The sequence below is a fragment of the Dryobates pubescens genome, chromosome 10 (genome assembly GCF_014839835.1).
Source record: "Dryobates pubescens isolate bDryPub1 chromosome 10, bDryPub1.pri, whole genome shotgun sequence".
Lineage (NCBI taxonomy): Eukaryota > Metazoa > Chordata > Aves > Piciformes > Picidae > Dryobates > Dryobates pubescens.
Genome location: NC_071621.1, coordinates 18,422,720 through 18,442,063, shown reverse-complemented (window position 1 = coordinate 18,442,063; position 19,344 = coordinate 18,422,720). Strand labels below are relative to the sequence as shown.

General features: G+C 37.3%; 1 protein-coding gene across 2 annotated transcripts in view; it reads right to left on the bottom strand.

The window, feature by feature from the left end:
* Positions 1–19,111, bottom strand: part of POSTN (periostin) — a 36,507-nt gene extending 17,396 nt beyond the window's left edge. For both annotated transcript variants that reach the window (XM_054164589.1, XM_009902822.2), the window contains exons 1-12: positions 18,967–19,111; positions 17,382–17,480; positions 10,768–10,832; positions 9,346–9,503; positions 8,573–8,737; positions 7,531–7,677; positions 5,526–5,667; positions 4,124–4,336; positions 3,829–3,963; positions 2,845–2,993; positions 996–1,132; positions 106–236 (exon numbers count right to left, since the gene is read on the bottom strand). In XM_054164589.1, coding sequence (XP_054020564.1) covers positions 106–236; positions 996–1,132; positions 2,845–2,993; positions 3,829–3,963; positions 4,124–4,336; positions 5,526–5,667; positions 7,531–7,677; positions 8,573–8,737; positions 9,346–9,503; positions 10,768–10,832; positions 17,382–17,480; positions 18,967–19,088 — 1,663 coding nt within the window. In that variant the 5' untranslated portion in view covers positions 19,089–19,111. The remainder of the gene's footprint in view (positions 1–105; positions 237–995; positions 1,133–2,844; positions 2,994–3,828; positions 3,964–4,123; positions 4,337–5,525; positions 5,668–7,530; positions 7,678–8,572; positions 8,738–9,345; positions 9,504–10,767; positions 10,833–17,381; positions 17,481–18,966) is intronic.
* Positions 19,112–19,344: the final 233 nt, after the last annotated feature.

The following is a 19,344-nucleotide window of genomic DNA, read 5'->3' as shown; positions in this document are numbered from 1 at the left end:
TGCAAAAGTTAAACTCTTATCAGTGTTTTGCAGAAGAAACACAGTAGTCATCTTTCCCATCGATTTTACATTGTCTTGTATGTCTAGTTTTCTTGTGTTACTTACTTATCAGTACATCCTTATCGTCATCAGTCAAACCTTTAAAGGCATCATTAGTTGGAACAAAGAGAGTCCATTCTCCAGGCCTTGACAGAACATCATCTAAATCTGCAGCTTTCACCAAACTGAGGAAAATGCTGTTGAGAACAAACAGACAAAGCACTGATACACTCTGTTGAAGTTCAGCAGCTGTACTGGGGTCTAGGTACTTAGTTCCCTCATTTATGATAATGCATCAGTCTTTAAATACTCTAACTAATTCTCACAAACAATACAGCAGAGAAGGAAAATGAGGGTAAAAAAAACCCAAACCAGTCTTAAGAGTAACAGACTGAGGAAAATTTGAGAAAAAAATAAATTGGAAGCCTGGATTAGAGCAGAATACATCAGACAAAAACTGCACAGGTCAGATAAATGAAGGATGCCAAGAATAGTTGCTCTCTCTAGGAGCGTTAAGATACTCACAGAAAGAGGACAGAAATATGTGCTGGAAGGTTATGCAATCATGCTGCACACACATGGAATTGTGCTATTCATTATGAAAACTCCAGACTCTGCTGTATTCATAGCTCTGAATGTATCATCCAATCCTTTTCACCCTTTTACTCCCCTCATTCTGATGTCTTACTCACTCCTATGCTTTGTAAATGACAATTGTAGCTTAAGATCTGGAAGCCCTTTCTGCATACAGTTGAAGGAGAACACAGGGCTTTTTAAATTCCTCCTTCTCCCCATTTGGTGTTTTTTTTTTTTCTGTTTTCTGGTTACATCTGATTGGTTGTGTATGATTTAAGAGAGAAGAACCCCCTCCCTGACCTCCTTACCCAAAAACTCACAATTATTTCTCAGTTACACTCTGCAAGAAAACCCTCAATGGTGTCAAAACTACTCCTCACCTGAAACGCTTATCATTTCTCAGCATTTCATGTAAAGTCTTCTCTGCTGGATTGATGATCTGTCTGAAGACGTGAATAAAACCATTCCTTCCTTCTTTGCTTCCTCTGACCATGCATGAATTTTCAATACACACAGCCTGAATAGGAGAAACAAGTGTAGCTATTTACACACTTAAACACATTTGATAAAATGTCAGTCTGACTTCAGCCTGACCAACTTGATCTTCTTCTGTGACAACATGACCTGACTATTGGATGACAGAAAGGCTGTGGATATTGTCTGGCGAAACTTTTGAAAAGCCTTTGACACTGTTCCCCACAGAATTCTTGCAGACAAACTGGCTGCTTGTGGCTTGGACGAGCACACACTCTGCTGAATAAATCACTGGCTGGGCAAAGAGGCCCAAGGAGCAGTGGTCACTGGAGTTAAATGCAGCTGGCGGCTAGTCACAAGTGGTGTTCCTCAGAGCTCAGTGTTGGGACCACTTCTTTTTAACATCTTTATTGATGATCTTGATAAAGACAGAATTTGTCTTCAGTAATATTACAAATGACACCAAGTTAGGTGGGAGTGTTGATCTGCACAAGGGTGGGGAGGCTCTACAGAGAGACTTGGATAGATAGGATCGATGGGCCAACGTTAATGGGATGAGCTCCAACAAGGCCAAATACCAGCTCCTGAACTTGGGTTACAATAACCGCAAGCAACACTACAGGCTGGAAAGCTGTCTAGCAGAAAGGGACCTGGGGGTTCTAATCAACAGGCAACTGAATATGAGCAAGCAGTGTGCCCAGGTGGCAAAGAACGCCAATGGCATCCGGGCTTGTATCAGAAATGCTGTGTCCAGCAGTAGTGGGGAAGTGTTTGTCCCCTTGTACTCAGCTCTGGTGAGGGCACACCTCAAGTATTGTGTCCAGTTTTGGGCAGCTCAATACAGAGAAGATATGGAGGTACTGGAGCAAGTGCAGAGGAGGACAACAAAGCTGGTGAAGGGCCTGGAGAATAAATTTTACAAAGAGCGACTGAGGGAGCTGGGTCTGTTTAGTTTGAAAAAGAGGAGGCTGAGGGGAGACCTCATTGCTGTGTACAACTACCTGAAAGGACATTGTGAAGAGGTTGGTGCTGGTCTCTTCTCAGACATAATTAGTGATAGAACAAGAGGGAATGGCCTCAAGCTATGACTGTGTAGGTTTAGACTGGACATTAGGAAAAAAAAATTCACAGAAAGAGTGGTCAGGCATTGGAATGAGCTGCCCAAGGGAGGTGGTTGAGTCACCAGCCCTGGATGTAGTTAAAGATTGTTTGGATGTGGTGCTTGGGAATATGGTTTAGGGGTGAACCTTGCAGAGTAGGGTTATCGGTTGGACTCAGTGATCCCAAGGGTCTTTTCCAACTCAAACATTTCTGTGATTATGTGATTCCCAGACTCCTAAACACAGAAAAGATGTTCCTATATATCTCCTAAAGTCAGATTGTGAATTCTTGTCAGGAAATCAAGTATTACTTGATAAAGCAAAAGTAGCCAAGTCTGGAGTAAGTTAATATGGTGTAAGTAATTCCAAACTGGATTTTTTGGTTTCTCTTGAGAATATTTGTAATTAGTTCTAAAAATTAGCTGTAAAAAATTTGTAATTAATGGAGTGTCAAATCTGGAATCCTGTTTCATTTTTCCAAAATGTCTTCCAAGCAAACAAAATTCCAATTTTTTCCTAGTTTGAAAAGGTAAAGAATTTTTTTCTAGATACTCATACTGGTAAATGTTTCAGGTTTCATTCAGCTTTGTCTTTTATTCTTTCATGACTCTTCCTTTCCACATTGGGATACAGAGAGTAAGATCTATTCACTTACTGTGCGATACACAAAGACTCTAAGCGTTTTTCCTCCTATTGTCTCCAGCTCTTGTCCATTGTAGAGTTCATTGAGCCCAACTTTCACTTTTATAATATGATTCTGCAGGATTGTTCTAAGAAGACGTTGATCCATCCTTAAGGTGTCATCTACAAAGCCATTGAAATATTTGTATATAGTGACATATATATAATGATTTTACATTCAAATAAAGTTAGCTGTGAGTGCGTATTGAAAAATAAATAACAAGAAAACCCCATGGAAATATGGAATCCTTGAGTTAAAGTTTGGACAGATCTGTGTATAGAGAAAATGAAGCGTTTTCTGAAAATTGCAATTCCTTAAATGCAGGCATGAAATATTGACACAGACCTGATTAATTGCTATGATATGATTTATATGCGGGCTTGCTCCGTCTTCTGAATTACTACTCAAACTCTGATTACACCTATTGCTTTCTGCACATGGACCTTAAAACCATTCAACATTTGTTTCTGTGGTGGTCAGTTAACACAGATTCTTAGGGAAAAGGCAGAATGGCCATGTCGTCATTTCTGCTAATATATTTATATCAGTTTATTTCTGCTTTAATGTACTGGAAAATATCAACCTTCTTCTATAAATCTTTTGAGAATACATAAGCTGTGAATCTAATGCAAGTAATGCAAAAATTAAGGGAACTGGCAGTTCATTAATACCTTTCCTTTCCACAGTGTATGCCCATTTTTTGCCTTATTTTACTGATATTAACAAATTATATCGGGGGGAAAAAAAGGTAAAAAAAAAAAAAAAGCGCTGTGCAATCTGGTGGTTAGAATTGTTTTGTCTTTCTGCATGACATGTATTTTGAACAGATGAAGTATCTCCATTTCTCTATGGCTCTCTTCTCTTAACACTCTGCTGAGGCTTAATTGGAAACTGTCTCCTTAGCATATGTTCCTGTTTACTTCAACATTGAGAACAGTATTTTTTAAGGCTACTAACCTGAGAAAGCACCATTCAGAGGTGCCAGGAGAGTGTATTGGCCTTCTGGTCTTAAAGAAGATCTCAGTCCCAGCTGTGCCACCAGGTCTGTAAAAGTAGTCTGCTGGGCACCCCCAAGCTCAAAGACTTGCTTGGCTGTAGATAAAGGGATAAGGCAAAGTATTATAAGACACAGTTATTCCTTTTCCTGATTTGGATTCTTTCTGTCTATTCATAACAATACACTTGATGGATTCTAGGTAAGATTGTAGAAAACATCTTCACTATAAGAATTTTTTTCATACACATCACTGACCAGAATCAGGAATTAGCACTTCATCAATGAGATGGATGACACCATTGCTTGTCACAATATCTTTGCGTTTCACCATCTTCACTCCATTCACAGTCAGACTTTCACCATCACAACCAATTTCAACTGTATTTCCTTCCAAGGTTTCATACACAGCTCCACCTGTGATGGCTTCAGAGCACTGAAGGGTATTTAAAATATGAAACTTCACAAGAGCTGCAGAGAAGGAAGCAGAAATTTCACATACAGGTGTTTGACACATATATACAATTTGCACAGTGGTATAGGATAAATTGTGACATCTATCCTATTTTTACAGTTTACTAGCCCATCATATTAATTTCTTTACATCATAGATTGTCAATGAAAATTATTTGTGTCAGAATTGATACTATAAGGCCTCTAAACAACACCTCAGGTCAAAACCTTTTGACCCTTCTTATATTATGAAAACCATATTGGTTGTTCTGCAGTTGGCATGTAATCAAGTATAAAACTTAATGACTGCAGATGACAGGCTTCAAATGGACCTCAGAGTACAAAAATCTATAGGCTATGCAAAGTCATCTCCAGATTTATATTTTGTTATGGCTTATTCTGTAAGAAAGCTACAATATACTATGCTCTGTGAGCATCAAAAGAAGCAGCCTATAATTCCTGAAAGTAAACTGAAAAAAACCCCACCCAAAACCTTAATAAACAAGCCACAACAAAAATGCTGTGTGATTTCAGGATTACATTTTAACCATTGTCTCACATTAGATTTAGCCTAGATCCTTCCTTTCACCATTCCCCATTGAGATACTACACAGTGACCTAATCAGGCTATAATGATATGTCAGAGAACTTGTTTAGTGCAGTAGAGTTCATAAACAAGAATTAAAATGTAGCTTTTAATTTCTTAGTGGTCCATTACATTACTGTTATGTTCACATAAACTGATTCAGTAATTTAGTTCTATTGTCTAAGATGTGAAACAGTACTGACAGCTGTAGTTGGTGAGAATATAGATTATAAATGCAGGTCATCTAGCAGAGCAAAACTTGCCTTTTTCAAGAACATGCCTTTTTGTATGAAAAAGCTGTTTGTGAGAAAGCAATGAGAGAATTTCACATTTGGATACTCCTGAATTTCTAGAGGCAGGAATCTGTATTGGAACTGTGCAGTTGAACTATTAGAAATATCAGTGTGTCTGCATTTTCAATTTCCTTTAAACTGTTTTGTAAACTAAGTTTTCAGTGAATTTGAATCATTGGGTAATTGGAAAATCAGAGACAGATGAAATAACTCCTCTTAAATGCATGAAAGTACAGGAGCTTAATTTCAGGTATACTAGGGTAATGTAGTTTTGACCTCCTGCCTACTCATCTGTATTTCTAATTTACAAAAAAAAAAAGTCACATACCTTCAGAAGCCACTTTGTCACCCATGATCCTTTCCAAAATTCCCCTTGGAAGTTTCTCAAAAGCTTCATTAGTAGGAGCAAAGACTGTGTAATGACCAGGCCTTCCGAGAGTATCCAAAACATCTGATGTGATGGCAGCAGCCTAAAAATAAATTTGGGGTTTAATGCTAGATATTTAAAATATCACCAAGTGCCCACAGGAAAGATCATATTAGAATCTCAGGGATGACTTTGTTTAATGTTTTCATTAGCATATTTACTTTTGGACTCAAAGTCATTAATGTGGTATGAAGTGCAAAGGCCCACACAAAGGAATGAGCAGGTACATGTGCTACAAACAGGGACCTCAGCTTTTGAAAAGTCAGAAGGATAGAGTACAATGTGATACAGTTGAAAGGAAAACAAGAATGATGCTAGCACATATCCTGGAAAGCAGCAAGGATTTTACAAGCAGATTCAGAGAGGTGTGCAACATAAAAGTGTAATAGTATAGATGTTTTATAGATGCCTTATAGATGTTGGATTTTCCTCGGAGCAACGCTTTCTGGACAGATGTAAGCAGGCAAAGACGTTTATTACTTTATACAGCAAAGTTCTATAGTCTATCAGGATGCACATGTCACATCTCAATTGGTCATTTTCTACTGGCATACGTGTAATTAAGGCATACAATAGGTCAAAATAACAAAACAATGTTTTAACACATCCAACCAAATTCTGACAAGCTTCTTTCCTTCAGTTACAAGTTACCCTCAGAGACAAAGACAAAACATAGCGCCCTCTAATTCAAGCAAAGGCAAATCTTCATAGCCTTCCAAAGCTATCGGAAAACAACCCTCTTCCCACATAAAAGGAATAGATGAGACCTTATGTAGGATTAGGTGAAAATGTCTGCTTAGAATTCAGAGTTGAACCCAAATAGAAGGCACAAAAGAAAGAATGCACAGGAAAAAAATAAATATGGATTCTTTTTCAACTGGAGGCTACAAAGGATTGGGTTTTATACTCAGGGATTAAATGATGTGTTTTCCTATAACTGTTATGAACTGAGCTTGAGGGATTCAGAGGGCTTTTTCCCCCCACCCTGATGCCTTTAAAATATATATATGTAGAGAGAGAGAAAGGACAACAGGTATTTGCAAAATCAGAGCATATTTTTTAAACACATGCATCATGAAATCCCATTACAATACGCAGACATCTTCTAGAAGGAGAAATTAGAAAAAAAACAACAACATGTTTTTTCTCTGCAAGAAAAAACATTCCCACATGTATCACAGTATCACAGTAACTAAGGTTGGAAGAGACCCCAAGAATCATCAAGTCCAACCTGTTCCAACAGACCTCACAACTAGACCATGGCACCAAGTGCCACGTCCAATCTCCCCTTGAACACCTCCAGGGACGGCGACTCCACCACCTCCCTGGGCAGCCCATTCCAATGACAAATGACTCGCTCAGTGAAGAACTTTTTCCTCACCTCGAGTCTAAACCTCCCCTGGCACAACTTGAGACTGTGTCCCCTTGTTCTGGTGCTGGTTGCCTGGGAGAAGACCAACCCCCTCCTGTCTACAACCATCTCTTGGTGTTCTGAAACTTGCTGTGAGTCAGATTCTGGAATTTGTTTATTTTACCATTTGCCATCACCTATTTTGAAATTATTCTTATTTATCTAGCACCAGACACTGTAACTTACGCTCATGTGTTTCATTACACCAGTGCTTGAAGAGAAGAAACACTTTATTACAGGGAAACATTCTGTCCTATTGATGTGGTGTTATTTGATCCACAAAACAGCAGAAGCAGACTCCTTATGTATGCCTTTTTTTAATAGTAGATTTGCAGTATTAGCAGGAGTTAATTTATCCGTAACCAAGCTAATCCTTCTTCCTTCAAGATATCATACTCAAATAGAAAAGGGGGGGGGGGGGGGGGGGGGGGAGGAAAGGGGGAAAGAAGGAAAACCAGAAATATCAGAGAAACATTTTTAATTTTGTTCACTTACTCTGAAAGATGAAAGGTCATCCTCAACTTCGATGAAATCTTGAATGGTGTTTCCAACAGCAGTCAGGACACGATCAATGACATGAACAACGCCATTGGTAGCAATCTGGTTGCCATGGATGATCCTGGCACAGTTAACAGTAACAACCTGTATTTGAAGGATTGATCAGAGATCGAGTATTAATTTGGTCATCTGCTTTGTATTTGATTCTTACAGATCAGTAGTGGATCTACTATACATTATGCATTTACTCCTGTTCTTTCAGGTTTTATCTTTTCAGTCAAAAGTTGTAATATCTGAAAGACTGCCCTAGGCCTCTGGAAATCTAGCAGCAGATTTATTTAGGTTACATTGATTTCATATTCCTGTTTTATTCCCTTTTGCAATTATTCAGATTTGTTTTCCAAATTAATACAGTGATTGTATTGGAGTTTTAATGGTGTAAACTGTAATCTAACAAACATTTTGATTTAAGGCAACACAGAGAACTGACTTGACTGGGAGTTATTATGCATTTGTAAAAATGATTCTTTTCTTTTTTTCCCAGTCAAATAATTGATGTGTGTTCAGTACAATCTTAAATTCTTCTACCTTTCACTCCTGTACACACAAAAGATCTGTTTTATTATTGTTTTGTAAACACGTGAAGATTAATAGCAGATTTTACTCTCAGAATTATTATTAATCCTGTATTTTGGCCACAAAAGGAAGAAAGTTAATTGTCTTTTTGGAAGAAAGTTAACTCTCATTCAAACTTTGGTTTCTAAACAGCAAACAGAACATGCCTGTTCATTCTTAGTGATCAGCCTACAGGCAGGCAAAATTACTTCAAGATAAAATATGTTCATCAATGGCAAATGATTCACTAAATTTTAAAGTTCCTTTAGCCTGATTTTTTTAGCTGGTTGATAGGTTGGACACGATGATCTTGAAGGTCTCTTCCAACCTGGTCTATTCTATTCTATTCTATTCTAACAGAAGAAAAGTTTAACAGCTACAACAGAATAATTATATTAGGAAAAGAAAAAGAGGATAGACTTACTCCATTAGGGTAGTGGTTAATAAGCAATTTCTGTCCATTGTACATAGACACCAAAGTCATGCCATTCTTAAGATCTTTTGTCAGCATACGCTTGTTTACCATGTGGTGATGAAGAGCATTATACAGTTCAATATTTACATTGTCAACCAAATTCCTGTGAATTTCCTGAAGAAGAAAGGCATTTCATTAATTCAAAGCTTCAAAACATTTTTCCAGTTGGAAAGAAGCACAGATTTCTTTAAGTTAACATATGCTGTCAATATATTCAGCAATGGATATTTCCTCTTAAGAGGCACAACTTGGGTATCAGTCAATCTGACTGTATTTAAATGATGCTTATCTGATTTGCTTTACAAATGAAAGACAAGAAGTCTCATCACAGACAAGTCATTGATTCTATTTAAATAAATAGATTATTAAAAGAAAGGACACCTGACAATGATTCTCTACATTGCATAATTGCTGAAATTCCTGTCAGTTTCTTCAAAGCTATGCTAATAATGCTATGTCATGCAAGTAATCAAATGAGAAACCCTTATAGCTGATTAACACTCCTGAAAATATTTCAGACTCTCTAGCTTCAGCAATTTATGTTAAACATGCAAATTATTTTTATTATTGCTTGTGTAACATCCTTTTATGTCTAAGATACCAACCTTTTTTCCTCAACTACCTTATCATAGGCTGGCCGTTGTCACTAATACAGCATTAGCTGAAAGAGAAACACACTAACACATGTGCACGCGTGCACACACACACACACACACACTTACTGAATTTAATTGGTCCCAGGCTTCGTTACTTGGTGCAAAGAAAGTAAATGATCCTCTTCCCTCAATTTCTTCTCTCAGCTTTGATACATCAGAATACTGCTGTGTAGAGGTAGCTCCCACAATACCAAGCGTACCATATACATGATCAATAGGAGCAACTAAAATAAACATGAGATTACACTGTAAACTCTGTCATCATCCAGTTTCTCACAATAGAATCTATATTGTTTCTTTGGTTTGAAGAGCACCCTTGACTTTCTGAAACAGTTAAATATCAATATTGAAACAATTGGTTTGGATTAAAACTCCATTGTCAGCGTACCCCAAAAAAATTAGATACAAATACATGTCCTTATTTATATTTTGCTTAATGAAATACTAGCTCAAACAAACCCAAATATTGTAGTGTTTTCTTTAGAAGAGTTGTTTTGATTTCTGTCAACTCAGCCTGAAATGGGAGGCGATCCATTGAGGACAAGAGTAAATTCCATCTATAGTTACAAAACTTTCAGTGGAGTGGGTCTCATTTGGTCATGGTGAACCGGGAATATACCTGTGAGGTCTCTTGCTCTTCTTGCAGTGTGTGGTTTGTGCATATATTGATTCACCCAGAAAGTAAGAAATGTCCATTGTCTAACAGTTAAACACTGTTACGTGAGAACAGAATTCATCTCTCCTAATTCTAGACATCCAGATGAGGCATCTACATATGAGCTAGTTGTTCTTGGCACTTTTTATTGTCACAATTCTAGATTGTGACTGGCTTCATTCTAATGTAAACATCTGAAGTGAGATTTATTCATATAGCCAAACTGAACGTTGCCTTTCATATGCCTATTCCTTACAGCAAAAGGATTAGCTCAGATGGAAGCATTTGAAGTGATGAAACATATTCTTCTTCAAATTACTCTTCTCTGCTGAAATTAATCTCATGTATGCAAAATAAAACAGCAGAAATTGGGGGGGAAGGGGGGTTGGAGGGGTGGAATCAAGTATTCCTATCTTCATTTTCACTCCTTAGTTTATTTAAGGCCATTCTTTCAGTAAATAAGATTCAGGCATTTTTCAGGAAAAGGAATAATCAGAACTTGGGTATGCCACACCTCATGTCTTGGGTTTCAAGTCTCCTGGGTATGTGTGAGGTTATTCTAAGATGTGATGGGAAGAGGAATAAAAGTTTGTCTTTGGCAGCTTTGGGAAATGTAGTCACTATTATTTCTCTCCAGTTGAGCAACTGAAAGGAGCTGATGAAAGTCAGTGAAGGCTGATTTTTAACTGTGCTGGCTTTATGCAAATGAAGTTATGTATTTTCAGGCAGAAATTCCTAAAAAGAAGCAATCATTTCTCAAGGTGACTTTTGCAGTCTCTTGTGTTGTAATACTTCTCATATATTGACTCATCCATATGAAAATAAGCTTGTACCTGCAGGACACCCTCTTGTACCATCCATCTTCATATAACCAGGACAGCACTCGTATAAGATGGTTCTGTAGGATACAGACAGAAGCATAATTGAAATAATATACAGGTAAAATGCGTACTAATTTTAGCTGAGTTTAATTTAGGAACAACTCATTTACCATGAGGGTAGTGGAACACTGGAACAGGTTGCCCGGGGAGATGGTAGAGACCCCATCCTTGGTGATAATCAAGGTGAGGCTTGACAGCGTTCTGGGCAACCTAATCTAATTGAGGATGCCCCTGCTTACTGCAGAGAGGGTTGGACTAGATGACCTTTGGAGGTCCCTTCCAACTCAGACCATTCTATGATTCTATGAGAGAGTGTAAGTTTATCATGGAAGACTTTAAAGAAGCTCAGTAATAAGCAAGAGAACTAATTAAGAACTAATAAAGCAGGTGGTAGAGAAGAAAGTGACTAAAAACTGGATGAATGCACACAAGGGAAAGTTCACTGCTAAAGGTATACATAAAATTTAGTAATATCAAGGACCAGGAATTGATGCCTATTGATGTCAATATAACATTCTTGAATGCATTTAAGCTCTACATAGCAGCAAATCAGCCTAATTGACAATTCTATACTATAATACTCAATTCAGCATTTATGGTCTTATAACCTCTTCTTAATGGCAGAAATAAGACTATACCACAGATATGCTCTGTTACATGAAAGTGCAAATTCACTGAAGTTATCACAGAGGTGGTTTTGGCTCCTCTGGAGAGGGAATGCCAACAAATTATACAGTCTTACCAAAACACAAACCAAGACTTTAGACTTCAGCTATTACTTCCTAAATTATGGTACAATGTGACTGGCAAGAAAATATTGCCATCATAATTTTACATAATAGATTTATTTTTATAGTTATGATTGATATGAGCCACACTTGTGGACTTTGCTGGCAGCTGATTACACTTATCTCATTTTTCCCTAAACTAAAGCTGACAAAACATTAACAACACACAAATTAAAATGAATAAACATTCAACTGAACAAGCTTTAGCCTTTATCATCCAAACTTCTTGAAAAGATTAGGAGCAGACTTAAGAAAAACAGCATTACAAAGCATGATTTTAAAAGTAAGGACTATAATTCTGTAATTTACAGCAATTTGCTTGAGCTGGTGGAGATTGAAGATTGTTTTTTTGTAACTGCATAGTCTTCCATTTCTCCATGCTATGAAAATAATTCTCTGTTCCCTCATACACATATGTCTGTGTTTAGCCCATATCTGAGGCTAAACTATGGCAGTTGCTCTGTCACCCAATGACTCCACTCCAGCAAAGAAGGGGAATAGGAAAAAAAGTAGAGAAGAGTGACAGGTTGAAATGAAACCTGATTTAATGAAATAACCAAACTGATATCACTGCCAATATAAAGTTATGTTTAGCCAAACAGAAACATAGCAATCATACTAAACAGGAAGGTAGTCCTCAAGAGCAGAAAGTGGAAAAAGAAGCAAGGTGAGAAGGACCTAAAGCAAGAGGATCTAACAAAAGACCACACACCAGAGACCACACACCCAGAAAACTTTCTGCTTTATACTGAGTGTGATGCTCATTATCTGGAATACACCTGTAGCCAACTCAAGTCAGCTGTCCTGGTTGACTCAGAGCTGCTAATAGCTTGCAGCCCATGGCTGGCCTGGGACTCTCTCCCAGCAAAACCAGGACAATATACACAACATGGTCACCCTTTTCAACTGTGCATCTTTTCAACTGTGTAGCCATATATTGAAAATATTTGTACAGTTCTTTTTAATACATCTCATTCTTTGAAGCAATTCACTAAAAGACTATTTATTGGCAATGCAAGAATAGCATACAGTTTAAACTACAGATTTTCTAATTAATAAGGAAATTTGCCTTGTAAGTATGAACTCCATGTTGCATCCCTGCCAGAAGCTTGTAATAATTAAAACCACAAGCAACTGACCAACCAACAACAAAACCCAAACCACATGAACAACTCCTCCAAAAAATAAAATCCCAAACCACCCCAACAAATAAATATCTGATTAAAGAAAACTGTGTAGTAAAATGACAGTCAGAATATTCTCCCAACTCTGTGAACTGCTTTGTCCTGAGAAAATATCTTTGCCTTCTGTGAAATAGAAGACATCTCTCCCTCATCCCATGAACAGCTATGAAAGATTGTGATCTAAATTAGTTCTAGGAAAGAGGAAGCTGAATTATAAGGATAGGATAATAAGATATGACAAGTTTAGTCTTACCATATTCAATAATGACACAATTAATGAAAACCAGAAAATTGTCCGAAGAACATAGTAAAGTGTTTCTTCAGCCAAATATTACAAAACCAGTGTCTTCTTTTTTTATCATGTGACTTGTTCTGTACAGCCCACTCTTTTTTTTTCTTCTCTTTTCAGTCACCAGGGGTTACTCTAAGTTCCTACTTACAGTATTTATAGAAACAGAGAATGCACTCTAGAGGTCCACTCATTCAACCCCCCTGCAGTAAGCAGAGATATCCCCAGCTAGATGAGGTTGTTCAGAGCCACATCAAGCTGTACAGCTGACTGCAATTAGAAAGTCCATGTATCAGCCATGCTCAAAATGGAGTGAGAAAGATGGAATAGGAGAAAAGGGGTCTGTAAGGAGAATTCCATAATAAGATTAGTGCCTCAGCACCATTTGCGTACAGATGCAGTGTAGGAGGAAGTTATCCTCATTTGTATCTCCTTTCTGGTTCAATATAAGATGCTGTCTAAGTGAAGAACACTGTTACTCAATGATGCTGCATTCTTGAGTGTTGGGAATTTTGAGTGGTTTTGTTTGCTTGCTTGCTTGTTTATTTTGGGGTGGGGTTTTGTTGTTGTTTTTGTTGTAGGCTTTGTTGCTGTATTTGTTTCTGTTTGTCTGGTTTTGGTGGTTTTATTTATGTGTTGTTTTTTTTAATGCAAAGTTGGTCTGATCTCACCCAAAGGAGTATATTCCAAAGGAAAAAGAAGCAGAGCAACACTACCTTATGTCCTTGTTATTCTTGGCTAACAGAGCTAGTTTTCAGTTTATTCAGATCAGCACTCTGACTCATCTGTTTCTACTCCTTGCTGGCATGGAGATAAAATACTGCAGAGAAACAGTGGAAAGAGTTTTGGTCCAATGGTCTTTGACTTTAGCAAATCTTTAAGTTACACCCCAATTGGAATTTTACAGCAGTGGATAGGAAGTGTAAATAATAAAAACATTCTTAAATTAGAATTTTATAGTTCATATATACAAGTGTGGGAGGACTTGTTAACATGGAGATATTGACATGAGAGGAGCCATTGTCCTTAGGATAAGTATTCGAATTACAGTAACATTTTTAGTCAGCTCTGCATTTCTCAGTATGAAGGGTATAAAACTCCTGTTAACAGCAAAGACTAAGTTATATGAGCTGCTCTATTACAGCAACAAAAAATCCCAAACACTTATAAGTTTTATGACTCTACTTACACCCATACACACTGATTTTCCCCTCAGTGCTCAGTGAGTACTTACATGATGATAGGAGCATTAAAAGAGGAGAAAGAAGGTAAGTGACAGTTTTGTACAGAAATGTCTTACAGTTTACATTCCTCTAAATCCTGGTCAGTGAAGAGAACAAGTCATCACTTGACTTTTTGGTTCAATGAGTCCAAACTGCTTATTACTTCAAACTATTTTTCCTGACATGTGGAGGTATTTATCACAATATAAGTCATTGTGCCTCTGGAGCTCAGCAAAGTAATGAATTCCCTGACAGGTTTCTGCTGAGATCAGACTTTCTCTTATGGGAAGACATGACATCCATCTAGGAATAAAGCCACAGGAATGGGTTGTTTTCCAAGTTTCAGACTAAGATATTTTCAGGAAATACCCTTCTTGCCAATGTGTCTGCACTGGAATAAAATGTAGTGCCAAAGAAGTCAGTAGTGTGGCAAACTGTTCAAAAGGTGAAGTATTTTGGATGACTTGCAGCCAGCCCACTGAAGGAAAAAGGAAGTCAGTATTATGATGCCACCCGGAGGAGAAGGAAAGGTTCTGATAAAAATTATAAACCTATGGATCCTGAAAAAATTGAAGGCAGAGATGGGGCAAATGGTCACACAGAGTCTAATCTGACTGGACATTGATCATTATTTTCACCAAATGCATATAAATCTGCAATTTGCATGAAAAAATACAAATCAGGGTGACAAGTTGGCCTATGAAAATTAAGACTTTTGCTTGGCTCTGGTGGGGTCATGGTACCACCTTTCATGTATAGACTGATTTAGAAGTCAAGATTTCAAAGCCATGGCAGTGCTTGAAAGGGAAGATTGTGCTAGAATCAGTGTGTCATGGTATCACCAGTATAATTCAACTCCATTAATTTATAGCATGCTGTTTGAGCACTGAAAACATTTTCTTAGAAAGAAAATGGAAGAAAACTTTCTCCAACTATGTCTTCCATTAGTCTTTTACCTAAAGATCCTTTCTAACTTTTTTTCAAAGGTGCCACATGTCATAATACAATCTCAAAGAGATGAAAAGCCTCTGGTATCCAACAAGAGCAGTAAAAACTACAGTCCAAGACCATTTCAGGTCCTTGCCTGACTATTATCTGATCTGCATGTTTGATTTCAACACTGAAAAACTGGAGGCATTTTTCTCACATGAGTAATCATTTGGGAGTCTTAATCAGATTTACATTAGTAAGTACAGGGATCATGCTCAAGAAGAACTATGGATGTATTTGTTAACCAGGATAGTTCAACCAGCCAAAAAAATGGAAGAAAATGTAAATTGGATTTGAAGAAAATTAGTAAAAGGACCACCTTTTTAATTATGAAAATGCCATAAATGTAGATGCACTAAAGAAAGCCTGAGCAACTGAAGCCATATTAGCACTGCTAACTATATATGCACACTTTGCATCATTTTTTTGTGTGCACTCTCTATTCTCCAGCACAAACTCAGATTGTATCTACCTAATTCTCTGACAGCATAGAATTTTTTTTACTTTCTGTAAAGAACTGTTCAATGAATTTCATATAAGCTCTTACAGCTGTAGTTTTAACTGAAAGGCATTCCATTTGTAAATGCTGAGATGGTTTCAGTGTGAGCTATGTGTAATTGCTTCAAGTCAAATGTATCTGCTTGTTGGGTTTGTTTTGTACATCACTAGAATTTATCACTGTTTCTATATTCAGAAAATTTTTTAAACTTGAAGGATGGACTGGAAAATTTGAATCCTACTTACTCATGACTTTGACAATCAGGAGAATAAAAATATGACTAACCAATTGCAAATTATTAATCACTTCTTGTTCATGCACTCCTCTCTAGATCATTTAGTAAATCATTGTTGAACAGAAAAACATTTTCAAGGGAATGTAAGAGCTTGTTTACAAAGGTAGTCATCTTTGACTGCCTTATGTTGGTTTCACTGTGGATATTTTTCTTCCACATTAACCTCTGTCAAGAAAACCTTTGGTACAGAAACAAAAAAAAAAATCTTTATTCCACATTACATTAACACCTAATCCAGTGGTTGATGTCCATTAGGAAAGTTTTAAATAGAAAACTTACTTTAAATGAAGTTAAATTGGTCACACACATAATTAGCACCACATATCAATACAACTTAACATCTTTATGTCTTAGGGCATACATTATTACTCAGGTGTTTGGAAAGAGTCTTATGGCTTTCTCTAAGAGAGTCCTACTCCCTTAAGACAGAGTTGTAGCAATTGAAGCCTGGACTTCCTATTCACTTACTCACTCTGAAAATATCACCCCAGACTTTTTTTGGACCATGTAAGAGAAAAACAGGAAAACAAAAATAGTGATTTCCTGTTGCAACTGCTGAGAAATTTATCCAAATAATTACATAACAGCAAGAGAAAATGTCATATACAAGAAAACATTAGTTTATTGTATTGGGTAAACAATGTTATTCTCTGCTGAATTATTTAATTCTAAGACAAGTTAGACAGAGCAAGGACTGGGGGTTTGTATGTGTTCACACTCTAGAGCTGCTCAGTGACCAACAAAGCAGTAGTAACTTGAACATGTCACAAAGAAGACAATGACTTGCATTTGGAGGGGAAATGAAAAATGAAATATACACAGATTCCAAATTAATGCCAAACTTACACAGATTTAATCTGTATCCACATTTTTCTTTCTTCATGGAGAGGTGTGACCTGAGCACACAGCTTTGCTGGATCATGCTGAGTTCTTTTCATAAGTGGCCCGTTAAGTCCCTCTGTAGTTTTGGGTAGAACACTTGACCTCATATCTCATTGTGTTTAAAATAGAGCTATGAATACCTAACTTAGAGCAATATTGCAAAGTCTCTTAAAAAAAACCACACTACATACTCAGACTTGACAGCCCTTTGTGATTATTTTTGGCAACAGTTGTTGGATATGTTATCCAGGTGGGTTTAAAAGCAGCTAAAGAGAAGCTGTAACCCTGTAAAACTGAAGGGAATTCTTCCTGTCTGCATTTGAAACAGGTTTTTCTCTGAGAAAAGAAGAGTTTTCTAATCATACATTACATTACCTCAAGAAATGGGGAATAATTTTGAAACAGAGCATACTTACGCTTTTTTTCCACAGATGGCTCCCTGGTACCAGTTTCTGCAAGTACTGAAGTATTTCTTTTTCGTTCCCATAACTTGCTGAAGGGCACAGACATTTGGTCTATGGGTGGAAGTAAGAAACATTTGAAAAACATCTCTGTATGTACTTGGAAAAGTTATACATAAAACAGTGGTAAATGCTGTTTGTGTTGAGCAAGAGTAAGATGTTAACATCTGGCTTCAGTTCCCAGGGCAGGTGTGTTTGCAAACAACCACAGTGCAACCTCCTGGAACTGCCCAGCTGGGTTCCTTGGCAAGCCCACATTCCCCATAGGGACAGAAAGTTTCCCTCCATTCTGATTTGACTCTCTGTCTCTGATGGACAGTGATCACTAGTGGTGCCTCCACAAGTCTCAATACGCTTTAGGTTTCTCCCTTCCCCCAGTGAAGTGAATTAATTACATGCCACCAGGAACCATGCTGTGAATACCATCAGGCTCTTTTCATTAAACTTTTTGTCTTGTACACATCTGTGCAGCTGAAGGTCATGGGGAGATGGAGAAGAAAAGTGCCCTGTTCTTTATGTAGAAGGAAACCCTGTCTTCTGTAAATCAATCTACTATTTTGACTACCAACCATTTGGAGTACCACAGGCACCTAAGCAAACATTCTGGGAATTACTGGGGACCAAAGGGTAATTTCACATGTAAATAAAAAGAGTCACAGATTTCAAATGAGGAATACTTTTTCCCTTAGCATTGTAATGTAGAGAAGAGCAAATTCTTAAGGGTAAATTCTATAAAGCAAAGATATTTTGTTGCTAGTTCTTATACAATTAAAAAAAAAAAAAAGTGAAAAGAAAAATATCAGTTCAAAAGTTAGATCATGCATTGTACATCAATGAAGCCAGTGGACTTTTTATTTGAAAAGCTCACTGTGTTTGTGTGTGTGTAGCAGGCAGAGGGGATTCAGTAAAGGAAGACAGGATGGTTAACAATTCTTATTCACAGAGCTTTTCTAACTTAAGAAGACTGAAAGAAAATATATTTAGGCACATGTGTCTCCCTGACAGCAGCTGTTCAGATTATTTCCATCTCTCTGAGCAGGCTGGCTTGTAAACGTTGTTTTTTGGGTACCCTGCCGAGCAGCTTGCTGCATTGCTCTAGGGGGAACAAAAGTTTTACAAAGGGCTCCCAGTATGCATCCCCAAGTTAGAAAACATTTAAATAGAGTTCATGATTTTCATTCAGATAGAATAAAGGGAGAAAATACTGTGGGATATTTATCTGACATCATATTGCATTAATTGTGGACTACAATTAACTTCAGTGATTCTAAAAAGGACACATTTTTATTCATTAGGAAGTGGTGACTTAGGTTTTTTCCCTATTTTATCAAGTTATCAATATTCTGCCTCCTCTTGAAACTCCCCAGAAAGTGATTTCTTTAGGAACAATTGTTAAATTAATTGAGAAATGAAGTCCTGTTTGAATGATAGTGTGAATTCATAGTGGAAAAAAATCACATTTAATAAAATATGAGAAGAAAGGAGAGAACAGAGATTAAGAAACCTCCTTTTAAAATAGAAATACAATCCAGTTACTTACCCCTGGTCGCGTGCCCTTATTCGACTGTGAGTTAAAATCTTGTCATAGTGAGCAGAAGCAGCTGCTTGTTCAAAAGGAGACAATAAAAAAGTGGAAAAGGTGAAAAAGAAAAAGATCTTCATCTTTAGTCCTCTGTTGTTTCTGGCAAGTCTAGAAGAGAGAACTGGCAAAGGGTCTGGAGGGATGACAATTTATATACATGCTGGAAAGTGGTGGGAGGGAACCACAGGATCAACCTGAAACTTTGTACCACCCTCCTTAGAACAGCAGCTTTCTCTGCCAGCTCCAGTAACCTAAATGAATACCATACATTAACCATATAAACTTTTCTTCTTCTTTTTTTTTTTTTTTTTAATCCCCAGTTGACTAATTTCTTCC